At 36.2% G+C, this 15,308-nt stretch overlaps 1 protein-coding gene across 1 annotated transcript; it reads left to right on the top strand.

Moving 5' to 3' along the window:
• The first annotated feature begins 128 nt into the window (after positions 1–128).
• On the top strand, positions 129–12,214 carry LOC139135309 (uncharacterized). The gene is made up of 13 exons (XM_070702650.1): positions 129–262; positions 425–644; positions 1,295–1,765; positions 1,973–2,669; positions 4,487–4,633; positions 4,985–5,120; positions 5,776–5,985; positions 6,550–6,859; positions 7,495–7,694; positions 8,344–8,475; positions 8,874–9,131; positions 10,154–10,273; positions 11,064–12,214. The coding sequence occupies exons 2-13, from the start codon at positions 428–430 to the stop codon at positions 11,214–11,216; spliced, it is 3,051 nt and encodes a 1,016-aa protein (XP_070558751.1). The 5' UTR covers positions 129–262; positions 425–427; the 3' UTR covers positions 11,217–12,214.
• Positions 12,215–15,308: the final 3,094 nt, after the last annotated feature.

Raw genomic sequence — 15,308 nt, 5'->3', positions numbered from 1 at the left:
TCACAACAATCTTGTACGCCCTCTACATAAGTTGTTTTTGCCTTTTGTTTTTTCCTGAAGAGATAGTGACGTCACTAACTAAATTTAGCCTGTGTTGTCTATTATTATCCACAGGCTCAATTGCACAACAGAACTGCAACATGTACACTATATAGAAGGGAGATCGGTTAAATCTTTCAGACACTGCGAAAGCAGACCAGGAGAGACAAGGCCTAGCTGCCAAATAACTACATCACAGACCAAGTGTTAATTTGAATCCCAGGTTTGTCTCTTTTTTGTTTCCTTGCTTGACAATGACAGTTGTACTTCATCCAGCAATTTTTCTGTCTTCGCAAATTGTGAGCCCCTGTTATTTTGTTGCAAGTTCACTTTTGTGTGGGGAACGTTACAAAATCAGTGACTCTGTTGTAATTCATTTTTATAGATCATGGCGAAAAGCAAAACTGGTCGCTTTGGCATCCGCAGTGCAAAAACTATCAGACGCACTCAGGGAGTCAGCCGACACCTGAAAGTGACCCACAGTGGACAGTTTAAGATTGTTAAGAAAGTTAAAAATGTCGAGACCCAAGAGGACAAGAAGCGAATCCTTCAAGATTTTGCCCACCAGTTCGATGATGGTGGCTTACAAGTGTCATTCACTGATGGTAAGTCATCTCGTGTTCCACTTTGGTGTCTCAATAATTGATCTGGGTATCTGAGAGCAAAACAAGTGTCTGTGTTTCCTCTGGTTATTTATCTGGTTAAAGTTATTTAGAACACTGTGTTTAGAATTATCAAGAAAGAGTTCATGGCAGTTTTCTTCATATGTAAGAAATTTGGAGCAGGAATGTTAGCACTGTTAATGCTGCATGTATTGTTGCTCCTCTCGAAAAAGTACTATAGATACCAATAACTGGAGACTGTTTTTTTTTTAAATACTATTTTTAGAATAGAAGTTTTGTTAATATTCCCTGTAGCTTTTTAATAACATGTGCAATCTGTATTATTTCATAAGCATTTATTTTTGTTGAAGTTTTGCAAACATCAGTCTAGTTCTCCACTTTGGTACCCTCTTTGGTACAATTCATCATGCTTCAAAAATTTACATACAAACAGGCATTAACTCTTTCACACCCATGTTCCTTTACAGAAGTCAATTAAAGTTTAGTCAAATTCTTCCCTAGAAAATAAAACCCTGCAATTTTGGCATAGAAAGTGCAAACAAATATTTAATTTACTTATTACACCTGTAAACTGTTCATTTCTCATACACTTGCCAATTGAAAACGTTTTTTCTCACAATTTTTCTTCTCAGGGGAAACATCAGATATTGTTCAGAAGAACCCCATCTGGCAGTCGGATCTTGTGTACAGCATGAACAAAAAGAAAAGGTGGCTTCTGCCCAACATGCTGCAGCGTGATTTGCAGTGTGAACAGGACAGCTACAGAGAAGCAGATTATCGAGTCGTAGTCGTGCAGAGAGAAACGTCCGAATATTGCTTTGGAAGCAAACGACCAGACTGCCTATCAGTCACAGACAGCAAAAGTGAGATGCCTTACAAAACGCCGAGGAGGCACAAGTATGCCTATGCGAGCGATCTTTTGTACAACGACAGACCTGCTTCCAAGAAAAGAAAGAAGAAAATACAAGAAACGGAATATGATGACATTGAAAGTGAAGAAGAGGAACCAGAACTGCTCTTTGAAATTTGTTACGCCAAACCAAAAGACAGATATCCACTCAATAAGCTTCCAAGAAACTGTGAACTTCCTGAGGTGTGTGGAGGTATGTATAAAACAACCACATATTCTCATTTTTTTAGCTTTTTGTGATTTCCATATTATGTTTATATCAATCAAAGTGAAATATATTTGTTGATGAAGAAGAATATACAGTGATGTATTCATACTTGTGTACATTGCAGAGAATCTGCCAGCAAGCTAATAAATGGTTCAACTGATAGGCATCTGATTATTTTTCTAATTATAACAGATATTGGGAAAAGATCTACAGGAGGAAAGGGAAGAAAGCTAAATTTGAACTTGAAGTTGGAAGATTATGACGAGAATGCATGGATCGAGGATTATCTCTGTGAAGAATATGATAACGATGAAGACTTCTATGGTGAGGAAAATTATCCTGTAACCAGGCAACCTGTCATGCTGAACATCTTGGATGGTATAAGGCCAAGAAACACAAGTCATCGCAAAAAGAGGAAAGGTAAAGATTACAAATCCAGTGAACGTAAAACCGGGAATGGTGCTACGTCTCATCCTGTTAAGATGCACGAGAAGGGTTCTTTTGTCATCACTGGCGAAGAAAATAAAATACAAGGAGGCGAGGAGAGTAATTGGCATAGGATGACACTCGCTAAGGAGAAGAAGCAGAATAAGACAACAATTGCTGCAAATAAGGGAAAGCAAGCTCTTCCTGAAAAGGCTCATCCAAGGAAAGCATCAATTATTTGCTGGTTGAATGACGAAGAGCCAGAAAAGACAGCTGCACTGTTTGGTAGCAGCTACAAGGAAGGTGGTTGCGTTCCATTGAAATTTGCTATCGACATCACTCCATCATTGATTGACTGTTTTACCAATGGGAAAGGGGATCTCACAGTTCAAAAACTCAAGGACTCTGGGTGCGCCCTCAGTGTTCTTTTCGAGTCAAGCAACAAAGATCCAGCAGAATACAGGTAAGGGGTGGACCATTTGATATCCTGGGGGGGGGGGGCTTGGAAAATTGGTGGAGAGCCATTATTTTTTTTCCCACGTGCTTCACCATGAATTATTTTTTTTCTACAGGGCATATGCTGGCAACTTTTTTTTCACTTTCCTTCTTCGAGATATATTTTTTTTTTACCAAATTTCGGTGCAATGTTTGTTTGCTTGGTTTTTCACACCCAGTAACAAGATGCTGTTCTATCGCACACAGACTATATTCAAGAAACTAAATGAAGTTATGTAAATACATGTACATTTTTGATTCACTTTACAAAAACATATTTGTAAAATCATGTACATTTATGGCATTTACTTGTCAGTGTTGTCCTTACATTGTAAGTAGCCGGGTAATTTAAGAAAGTAGACGGATGGACTGCGAGGGAGCGAAGCGACTGAGTGGCGAGTGAGCTTTGCGAACGAGGGGGGAGAGCGCGAGAGGGGGGTGGCCCCCCTCTCGCAAGGCGAAAAATGAAATTTTGGAGTGGAAATGGTTTTCTCTGGTGGCATCTGAGGTGACATTTACAGACTGAAACAGTACTTTTGTTGTGTGTCTTAGATGTGGCTCACATACAACAAAACAAACAAACATGATTTTGTTTTGTTTGTATTATTTATGACACACTTATGGTTTTATTTGCAGTGAAGATGTAACATTTAATCTTAAATCACCTGCTGTCTGCTCATTTCATTGCCCATTTCCCATTCTTCATTACCACATAGTAGTTTCCCCAAAACCATCAAACTCATTCAATTCTAATCAAAACACATTCGCTTTTGTTAAGAAAAACATTGGTAAGATAATTCACTATAACAGTGTTCGCATTTACGAATAAAACAAGCGTATATAGAAAACTCATAACAATGAAAAAATGTGTAGAGAGTCGATCCAATGCGTAATAATATTACACATTGGATTGAGTCTCTACGCATTTTTCATTGTTATGAGTTTTCTATACGCAAACGATAATAGTAAAATGTTTGCAGGCTGTTTCTCTTCTTGTGGTATTTTGACAAAATCCTTACATTCAGATTTACACATTTCTGGAAAACACTGGTGAGCAATTTCAATTTCAGCACACTTCCTCTAATCAGAAGGTCATGTATACTGTACAATTGTTCATATTCAGTTATTGTTCCTCAAGCTTGAAATGGTTTATGCTTTATAAAACTCCAGAGCTACTGCTTGATTTTTATTGATGCTGCAGTGTGCATCGAACAATTGCCAAGATTTTTTTTTTCCGAGTCGCAATGGTCCATAATTTTTTTTCCATCAGCCACTTAAAGCCAGATTTTTTTTTTCGAGCAACTCCACCTGGCATCTTTTTTTTTCCCCAAATCTTCCAAGCCCCCCCAGGATATCAAATGGTCCACCCCTAATAGCTCAACATTCACACCATTGCTATACAGGTTCAATTTCATAATGAAAAATATGGAAATTATGACCATAATTTTAAAAACTTTCTTGCAAATTATTAAGATCTCAGGCATTGCAGTAATTTGTTGAATGTAGAGTCAAGCTGTTTGAACTTGATGTTCAGATTCTATCTTGGTAGGAGCAATAATATCCACAATAGACTGATTCTCCAGTCATAAAATAGTTTATCAGTGCCACTGTGATGTTCAGTTTATAATTGCCACTATGATGTTTATTTTTTCAGATTTTATTTCCAGTGAAAGTTTACTTGACCAATTTTGTAATCAACATTGCTGAACAGGTACCAGGCACAAAGAAAATGGGGTGTTATTGCTGAATTTAAACTCTACTCTGATACTTTCTTTTGACCTGCAGAGTGACTTTGTGTGGAGTTCACGATGACTACATTACAAAGGATGTAGTACAAAGGATGAAAGCTGAAATTCCAAAAGGTGCTGTTCTGTCATTGAGAGAAGTCATTGAATGCGTAACAAATATTGCCAAGACTATTCCATATCACAGGTTTGTGTTTGTTGTACTCTGTTTTGTTTTTTCTTTTATGTTAACACATAATGGTGATGCACATGTTGTACTTTACAAAGTTCTGGGGAGGTTAATTTTGTGATCCTTCAGAACATTCAAACAGAGGAGCACGGAATCACTGCACAGTGGCTGTGTCCCTTGCTTAAATCAACAGGAAGTGGGTGCTTAGAAAGAAAATGACATTCAATAATGATAATTATGTGTTATATAAATGTAGCATTTCCACTTAGCTGTTGGTTACATTAATAATGTCTTCAAAATTAAACCCTGTAATTTAAACTAATGTGTGTAATATGACCGCCGACTTATTTGTTGGTTTGTCTTTTTCAGTGTTAGTGACCAAGGGGACGACAGTCTAAGACGGAAGCCCACTGTTGTCATGGAAACTGTGAACAGGATGAGTTGCTATCACTACGTCTGTAAAAAACCATCAGAGATCATCAGTGATCATCAAAATGAAATCCAGGTAATGCATTCTCTTGAGTTTTAGCAACTTTACATACCATAAGGCCTGTTCCTTGTGGTTTGACTTACATATTCAAACAATTAATTGATGAATACATTTGTCCAGGAAATCGAGCAGTGGAACTCTTTAGGTTGAAATGTAACTCAGTATACATCATGATGAAAGTTACTTGCACGATATGTGCACTCTCCACAAATTAAAATTTTTCAAAGTCTTTATTGCTCTATCTAGCTCTTTTAATAGCAAATTGACACCACTTTTGTCGCGTCAGTGAGACATAATGGCACAGGGACTGTTTCTATTTGCCTTAAATAAAATCTCTGCCAGTTCTTGGTATGTTATAGGAGCGATATGCTCTGCATAACCTGGTTTATTAAAATATAATTACTGTAAAATTGATTTTCGGGCTTTTAATTGCAAGTAACAGCTGTTCTTATATATGATTTTACTGTTGATGATAACAGGGATTATTAGTCTGACTTGTGTGTCTCTACTGAAAAATTGAGGAAAAAAATGAGATTAAAATAATATTGAGTATTGTCTTTTGACATAAAATGTGACGATACCTTTGTATACTCAGTACATATGTCAAAGGTCATAGCTCATTTACATACAATATATTCTATATCCTAAAACATCTCATTCATTCTTGCAGGAGGACACAAACAACACCATTATTCCTGTCGTCAAGACAAGACCTTGTCATGAAGAATCCTGCAACATTTGTTTCCAGCCTTTCTCAGCTCTGCAGGGACATGTCTCAGCGACAGCCATGTCGGCCTGCAAACACTGGTTCTGTAATGAGTGCTGGAAAATGCACCTGACCACAAAGGTCAGGTCGGGTCAAGTTCCAATTACATGCCCGGTAAGTACCTGAGCTGCACATATCTGTGCTGACACTTGATATAGTAACCTGAGATCTTTTAGCACTCAAAGGAGTACAAGCACAGTTTTTCTCTCTCTGGCAGTCCAGTTTCAATCATTATCGGAAATTATCTAATTGGTTCTGTCAGTATCAACAGGCGAGGCACCCAGGAATTATTAACATAAACGTCATTATTAGGCAGTTTTCATCAATAATAAACATGAACTTATTATGATATGAAATTATAGTCTTCCATCAACACGGCCGACTTCTTAAAAACTTTGTCTTACTCTCTCCTCTATTTTTACTGTTTACTGTAATGTTCATATTTGATGCACATCATTGAAATCCCTATGGAGTATTTCCAGCAGGGATTATCTTATTAATGAGAAAACAACAGTCAATGAGCTGTCCAAATTTCTTTTATTTCTTTCCAGTGTTTTTATAGGTGAGCATATTGTGCTGTAGAAAGTAAAGGAAATATTTTGAAATTGAATCAAGGTTGAAAGTAAAATTTATCACTTAATTGTAATAATCTTCTTCCTTATTCATTCTTTCTTTCAGGGCTATGAATGTACCACCCAGCTGGACTCTGTGGTTCTGATGTCTTTCCTGCCGGCTAAAATGTACACACAATACTGGAATCTGCTTATTAATCTAGAAATCGCCAAAAGTCACCAAAACATGAAATTTTGCCCATCGCCCAAATGCAACAGATTTGTAGAGGTGACCATGGAAATGGGCAAGAATGTTCCGTCACCTGTCATTGAATGTGACTGTGGATACAGCTGGTGTTGGCTTTGTAAGGAGGCTGCCCATTGGCCAGCTACATGCCAGCAAGCTGAAATCTACAGGAAGAAAAGACCGAAACCAAGTAAGTTAAATTATTTTTGTGCATTATAAACGGTCGATGAAAACTTAAATTGTCATAAGTGTCATGTTATATAATTATAATTTGTTTGAATCTCTGTGAGTACAATAATTTTTCACTATATACTTGCGTCTGTCAAGTCATAATGCAATCACAAGCTAAAGACTATAGTACTGTTTTCCTAAACATGTATTTAGTGTTGTTATCTTTTATTTACATGAAGCAGTTTGGATAAGTGCAAAATAACAATAAGACGTATTGTTGAAGAGTTATTAATTACAATGATAACATCACAATATGAAGTGTGTACTCTGCAAAAGGGATGTATAACACAAAATCAGGCCAAATTAAAATTAAAAAAAAAGAATTCAATTTGCTCCTAAGAGCTATTTGATTCCCCCCAAAAAAAATACAATTGAACTTTCTTTTGATTATTTGATTAATTTTCTATTATCTAGAAATGTTAAATCTCTCATATTATTACCATCAAGACTTAATTCCTGCTCAGGGGCGATATTTGAACAAAAAAAACATTACTTGAGGTAGTTGTAGACGCATACAAACAAAGACAACTCAAGGTTAACTTTCATACACAATATACTTTGACAACTCTTCATTTTTTCTTTCCTATAAAACAGTCATGGTCGATGATGGTCAGAAAATTACTTCAGTCAGGGTGAAGCCATGTCCAAATTGCCACTACCCACTGCAGAAAAATGGCGGTTGCCAATGGATGTATTGTAACTGCCGCCATTCATTCTGCTGGAAGTGTATGAGGCAAGCCCAAGATCACAGTGGACAACTCTGCCTTTATCCTTGCAAGGCAAAAATTACAAAGGTAGGTAAAGGGTTCCATGTTTCACACAGACTCTTATATCAATATCAATATTAATTTCTTTTCTGCACTTTTCCTTGAATACTTAATCAAAATTTTTGTCAAAGCTTAGGTGAATAACAACATCAATGTTATTGGAAAGACCTATTCCATGTGTACCTTTTTCATTTGTTTTGCTATGTTGTGCTTCCCATGTATTGATATTTATAGTTTTCAAGGTTCAATCTTTGACACATGTCCTAAAAAACATGAAAAGAATTTTATTTCAAACACTTCGAGATGTCTTAAGGTTCTCTGTTATGGACTTCACAGGAGAAAACACTCATGTTAAGTGATTTTTTTCCATCACATTTTTAAGAAGCCCAAATAAACAATATTTGTGTGTCTGGATACTGAGACCTACCCTGTTTAAGAACCTCAAACCCCTAATTATTTTTTGCATCACTCATGATTTTGCTAAATTTTAGGCATATTTGTGGGTCGACTTCCCACTAAAATAATAAAAACTGGAAAAATTCCTCCCTGTTTCCAGAAATATGTTAATAACAAAAACATTTTTTTTGCCTATGTGTGTTTCCTCTGTAAGAGTCATCAATAATTTTTTCTGGAGATTATAAAAGTCACTTTTGTGAATACAATTTGCCAATTGCAGGAACTGAGAGAAGACTTGTACATGTACAGAAATGAATACTTACATGTAACATCACTGCAACATAGTCGGGCCAACCACAGACGTAAAATTTTACTGACAAAACAAGCTGTCAGGAAACTAGCCAAAACAACGGTAAGACATGAGAAGTGGACCAGGGGCCGTCATGTCCAATTGTGTGTATGTGTCTATGTCTATATTTGTGTCTGTGTGTATGTGCGTGTGTGATATCAAAAGGATATGTGAAACAAACATCAATCTCACATAATGAGTGTAGTACAGCATGATATCAATCTGTGTGAGATCTGCCATATCAATCAACTTTTTGTATCAAAACCTATATTTGTAGTTCAGACATTAATATTAATAATTGAAAGTTATAATTCTGGTTGTACTTTCATGCTCATGATAATTGTGTCCCATCAATTTCAAAGTCAAAAAAAGGCAACATACACAGAGAAAGCTTTCCATACTATTGCCATTTTCATGAAAATGATGTTTTCACAATAAGCACTCTCTGTTTCCTACTGTAGTTCTGGGCTAAGATGGATTTGCAACGTGTAAAACAGTACTTCGATTTCAACAACAGCTGTAGCAACAAATCTCTGACTTCTACAAGCCATGGCACCATGGAAAGGACAAAGTCAATTACATTCTCAGTACAAAAAAATCAATTTCTACGACAGAAGCTGCAAGTTGTTGCCAAGGAACGGCTTACCTGTGTTGAAGAAATTCCAAAACTCCAAACATTCCTAAAAACTGCTGACAAGATCATAAGGATGTACACGCAGGTACTGTATCAAAATTCTCTCAAATACACTGAAAATAATGAATTCGTTTTGCCTGTTTCCTCAAAGAAAAGAAATTCATTTTTTGTAACTTTTACAAATTGCTAATTAAGCCAAGATCAAATGTTTCGATTGTAAAATACGAAGTATACGATTCAAACAAAAATCTCTCCAAACTTGATGATATCTATATAGAATTTAAATTTAAAAGGACAATTTTTATCAAAAATTTCTTGATTGTAAAAGTCATGTATGTAAAAGCATGGCAAAATAAAAATGAATGACCTGACCAAATTTCAATATTTAACAACTGCTATTTTCTTTAATTTGGATATTGGAATTTTCTTTGGATATGTTTGGTACAGGGGGCAACACTTCAGCATACTTGTGAATGCAAAATTTCACAATTTTTCACAGCTTGACTACTTTCAAGGATGCCCATCAAAGACATTTTGATGAATGTTGATGAACAAGGCACTCCTCAGAGAAAAAACACTTTAGCAAAGTGAAAATCTTGATATTATGATTCCAGAAGCTTTTCCACTAACACCTACATACAGTCATCACGGTCAATTTAATGACACCTCCTTTTTCCAAACCAAATCAGTTTATGGAATTACCTCAAGATAAGTGAAATAGATTTCTTTCTTTGTGAAATATCAACACTAAGACTACTTTTGCTTTTTCAAAAATAATCAACAAACATGTGCAGAACAAAAAACTACTGGTGTGACTTTGGTACATTTCACACGCTTGAAAGTGAGGTACAGCTAAGTTAGACATGGAATTCAAATTGACCACGGTACAAGCAAACACGCATAGAAATATGGTGTATTTCTATATGCACCTGTACATATGGGTTTGTTTGTATCGCCATCACATGATCTTCTGGCCGTACACATCACGCCCCTTAATAATTCAGGAGTACATCATTGCAATTGTACTGAACAAAGACTACATAATCATCTATTAAACTGTTATGTCACAACATAATTCATTTATCCTTGCTTTATCATTTCTTGCAGATGCATTTCATTGCCGAGTTTCATGCTGTCTTGATTGGCTATTCAAAGCGCAGTCAGAGAACACCTGGAATGTGGGAAACGCTTTACCAACTGAACTTTTTAACACAACAAATTGATGAGGTACGTGTTGTTCTGTTGGATAATGTTGTTTTATATTTTTTGTGATTTTTACCACATCAAGGTGATAACCTCAAAAGTTAGATTCGTAAAAATTGTTGTACCTTGAAACTTTGAAAACCTCCTGTTAAAAATTCAGAGTCACTGTGTAAAGTTTTGTGTTCGAGAACACAATTGTCAAATGGAATGCAAGATCAACTGACATTTGGAGTCCATTTTTGTAACTTTATTGCCATCAACATGAGAAACAGACCATAGTTTGCCCATTTCTTGCATAGAAGATTACTCCACAAATGCTTAAAAATCTGAGGAGGAAAATTTGGCACACTTTTAAGTTTGTAATATTCTCCCATTGCTCCTTTGAGAAAGAATGTTCAAACGTGAAAAGAAATCTCCCTGTAACTGCATCCATAATACTGAGTTGCATTGCAATATTACAAACAACTGTCATTTGAATTTATACACATGTTGAGGTGCTCATTTTGTTCAAAATAAATTCTTGCCTTTTTAAAGTGTATCTTATGCTTTCAAACAAATAAAGCCTAACAAGCCATTCAAGCAAAGACCTGTGCAACCTCAGGCAAATCCTGGCATGTTTTCAATTGCAAAACCTGTAAAATTAATGGTCTTTGCTAATATAAATTATAAAATATGTGCCTACCAACCATCATCCTTTAATTATCGCTCTATATCAAATAAAAATTAGCAATTTTTTATGAAATAAATTTGAAGGGTTGAAGACAGCCATTTCACAATTTAATGGAATTCTTTCTCTGATTCTTTCATTCCTCAGATCTTGTTCAATGAGACCAGCAGGTCCGGATCAAGCAAAGCATCATGGGAAAGATTACTTTCTCTGTCAGACAGCGGCGAGAGATGCATCGAAAACCTGTGCAGGGCCTTGCCAGGTGTTCATCTAAGGATTTTGCAATCACTCCAAAGTTAAATTAGGCAACACCTGACTTGAAGGATATATACATTGGAAAAGTGCTAGGGCTATAATCGTACAATTTGACTGCCTATAATTAGATTTATGAAAATTCAGACTGGGTGTGTCAGGTTCACCAATATTAATTGTCTTTACTTTTTAATGGGGCTCTAAAAGTTTTAAAGGGTCAACACGGATGTAAACAGAAGTGATTGGCAACTGCAGTTCAAAGGAGAGTCCTACTCTTCATGCATTTGATACAGCAGAGTCAGAATCAACAACAGTAGGCAAAATTGCATGAGCATATTATCATGAAAATCTGTGGCATGTATTATATTTTCAAGTATTTTTGATCAGGAAAAGTTCAAGATGTCCACTTTCAGTAAAATGGTGTGAGCACATGCAGGTATGGTGAATGGTCTTACCCTTAATATTGTGATGGCCTGTAGGAATTCAAAATCATTGTTAGTCTCTGGCTATGTAAATTTGGTCTTTGTTTCTTATATGAGCCAGTGGCCATGGCTAACAAGGAAGTTTTTGGTATATGCTCAACCAATGGGATCAAGATCAAGACTTTCCGCTCTGATGGAAGCCATTATTTACTACTATTAACTTCATCTTGTACCGGTAATTCCCTCTTAAATACAGATTGATGAAGAAAAACACTGAACTACAATTAGATCTTACACCTGAGTTCTGGTCCAAAATAATGCATTACTGGCAATTCATAAATTTATCCAGCTGCAGAGCTTAACTTTGTTTTAACGCAATGATAAAACCCTAGAGTTTTTGTAAATTTAGGAATGTCATTACATTCAAATCACAGCAGACCTGGACCCAGGGGTACTAATGCAAAGGGCAGTTAGCACACCGGGGATAAATTATGCTAATTCCACAACCATACACTCCATGGAAAAGCATCTGTGGAATGGTTTTTACCAGGCTCTGAACACCTGTAAAGTTAATTTTGTAATATTGTCAAATAAAACTGTAACTGTATTGTCAAATAAGACTGTAACTTCACTTGTTTTCACTTCTGTTCTATCAGAGTCCCATATTTTAATTTTTTAATCACAAAAGTACTTGCAAGCAAATTTTGATGATATATATGTATTATCAATATTCATCCTAGCAGGTACATGAAAAAAAACAGATAATTTTATATATATATATATATATATATATATATATATATATATATATATATATATATATATATATATATATATATATGGGGGTACTTCTCCATGCATTATCATATTCTTGCATTATTTCTGACTCGGGGATAGCCCATAGCAGAGCTACTGTGTGGGTGTATATGGCAGGCTAAATTGGCCCGAAAGTGGGCAGCGTTGAGTTCACTTGTACCATGGAGGTAGTCTCTTTCTACCTCCATGCTTGTACAAACCATAACACATGTTTTGTAAGGTCGCTATAAAACACGATTTGGAAAATCAAAATGTTCATTGCGAAACTGAAGCTGTACGATTTCTGGCGTGGGGTTTGTACGATCCCTAAACACACACAACTCCCAGGATTAATCCACTAGTTTCCTTGGAGATGTCTGCTGATAGACACATGCGTCCTCGTCCGTATATACATGTCAATTATAATGACGTCACTCCATGTGATGACGCACGATATAAGTGCATGCAGTGGGCCCCTCGTGCTGACGTGAAGCAGTGACGCATCAATATGAAGTTTTTCTTCTTTTTTCTTTCTGTTTAAGACTTCATTTGTACATGTGACCGTCTTCGACATATTATAAATGCTTATGATGTCTAATTGGCAAAGCGATTTTGATGACAATGATGAAAATTCCTAAAACCTGTTTATCAGCTTTTTGCTTATTTTATTTCGATGACCATAGATATAGATCAAAAAACACGCACGGCCTTTGGAACTCGAGGTGCGGCGATTTTTTTTCAGTGTCGCAAGCGTAGACATAAATTTCATACACTTTCTACGGTTGCGCTGCAGCGCAGATTTCAACCCCTCCGATCAGTACAATCATGGAGCTAAAAAAGATTAGCTCCATCATGGTGTACAATCCAGGACTGTATGTGGTCCCTATCCAGACGGCAACATAAAAATTTTCGAACATGCGTGTGCTACTTCATAAAAAGTCAAATTGAAAATTCGCTCATATTGCTGTGCTGGTAAAGTCAAATACACATTTATGCACATTCAAATCGAGCTTCGAGAATTTTCCTTTTCCGCGTATGAATATTATGAAAATTCGATTTCATTCGCCTCAAAGTCTCGTAATATCCGTAAGTCTTATTTTTCTTAATGTGCAATACAATGTGCTTTACGGTACGGTACACGGATATCGGATAAGCTTGCGAAAGAAATTCAAAATGGCCGCCAAAGGAGCTTTAACAGGGCACTTTGCGTGTACTTCACTGGCGTACATTTAAAGGGGAAAAGTGGATTTGATTCGTGAAAAGGGTGTCCCGAACGCGACCACAGGTGGTACTGCTTATTCTGTTGTGCGCGGAAGGTCAATGCATCGGCAAAGCTACATATGGAACAAGGCAATGTGGCATGCGACGCAATGCACCGCTTCGGGAAGTAAACTATTTAACGTATGGCCAGGTATGCGAAGTCTTTCCGCAAAATATTGCGAACAACAGTATTTAATGTTTATTGAGTGCAATGCTCTGCACTAACATTGCTGCTATGGATACATGTGAATTGGAAACTCTGAATATTTCAAGTCGTTACACGGCCACATGCACTGCAGCAGTCATTGCTAAGTTTAGGGTGGAACGAAACCCATGACAGACACGTCAATCAAATTGGATTCAATGCAGCCAGGCCCCGGAATCTGGATACACGATGTAACCAGCAAGTGATTCTCCCATGAGGCATTGCCGTGTAGCAAATCAGGAAGTAGCCAACTGCGGGTGTCTATCACGTGTCACGTGGCACATACCTCTTATCCCATATATTACATGTAAGCACTTGCAATGGTATCAAAGCTGTCTGTGGTCGCTCTGATAGAGATGTAAGCTTAGGGACGGACCATTAGATCTTGGGAGGGGGGTGGTCAAAAACAGGAAAAAAAAAAAATTTTCAGAGCAGAAAGTTAGGAAAAAAAAAATCTTCAAACTAGTTTGCAAAATAAAAAAAAAATAAATAGGAAGACAAAGGCGTAAAAAAAAAATCTGCAAAAGTCTTTAAAATTTTGAATTTTTTTTAGATTTTACCGACAGTAAGCAACTTTCTGTATTTTTAATACATCCTCCCGGCACATTTTTAATTTTAATTTATACATTTAGAGTGACTGTATCCCTTATACTGGAAGTTGTGATTATCTTATCTTTTCAGGACTTTTGTATTCTGATCACTTGAAAATTATGAAATTATAGAGCCTGTTTTCTACTTGTTTCCCGCGTACAAACCAAGCAGGTACACTAGGTAAAACATTGAAACTATGGTATGGTTGTCAAGACAGAAAGTTGTATTTGCCTTTTAAGATCAAGGTAAACAGATGCAGGCCACATCAGTTTCATTTTTTTCACAGCATTTTATTACAATGATGAATGCAAGAATGGGTGAACAAGTAGAAACACGTCAATAATGATAAAACAACATATCAAGTCATTATGTATTATTTTGCTTTTAAAAAGGCATTTTCAATTCTTTTTTCTCAAAAAACAGCCTCAAATAACAACAGCAACACATGTTTTAACATTCAACAATACACTACGTAGAATGCCATCTATCCAACAAATCCCAACACAAAAACACATAAAGGGTTGAACTTTGAAAGTTTCTCAAATACTGAATAAATCTGCATGGTTAATCGTTTTTGTGTAGCAAATTTCAAAGAAATTGGACAAGCCCTTTCAGAGAATACAGATTTTTTGACCATGAATGGCATGAATTGCCCAAAAAGACAAATATTGAAATTTCAACACCTCTATACACATCCAATCAATTTGGACATGCTGCTACAGAGAAATAGATGTTTTGATCAAAAAAGGGCAACAATTGCTCTAAAAACAAAAATATGCAAATTTCACTATATTATTTAGCTTATTTTAGCTTCTCAGCTTGTCAAAATCAATTGTAAATCATGAGATATGCATGATGTTTGGTGGG

Source organism: Ptychodera flava, chromosome 6 (genome assembly GCF_041260155.1).
Source record: "Ptychodera flava strain L36383 chromosome 6, AS_Pfla_20210202, whole genome shotgun sequence".
In the NCBI taxonomy this organism is placed as follows: Eukaryota; Metazoa; Hemichordata; class Enteropneusta; family Ptychoderidae; genus Ptychodera; species Ptychodera flava.
Note: the sequence above shows the minus strand (reverse complement) of the source record. Positions and strands in the feature narration are given on the sequence as shown.

Coding starts and splice junctions, on each gene's coding strand:
- LOC139135309 (XM_070702650.1), top strand. CDS start 428: ATGGCGAAAAGCAAAACTGGTCGCTTTGGCATCCGCAGTGCAAAAACT. Junction 5,121..5,775: donor ATCATCAAAATGAAATCCAG/GTAATGCATTCT, acceptor TCATTCTTGCAG/GAGGACACAAACAACACCAT. Junction 8,476..8,873: donor GGAAACTAGCCAAAACAACG/GTAAGACATGAG, acceptor TTCCTACTGTAG/TTCTGGGCTAAGATGGATTT.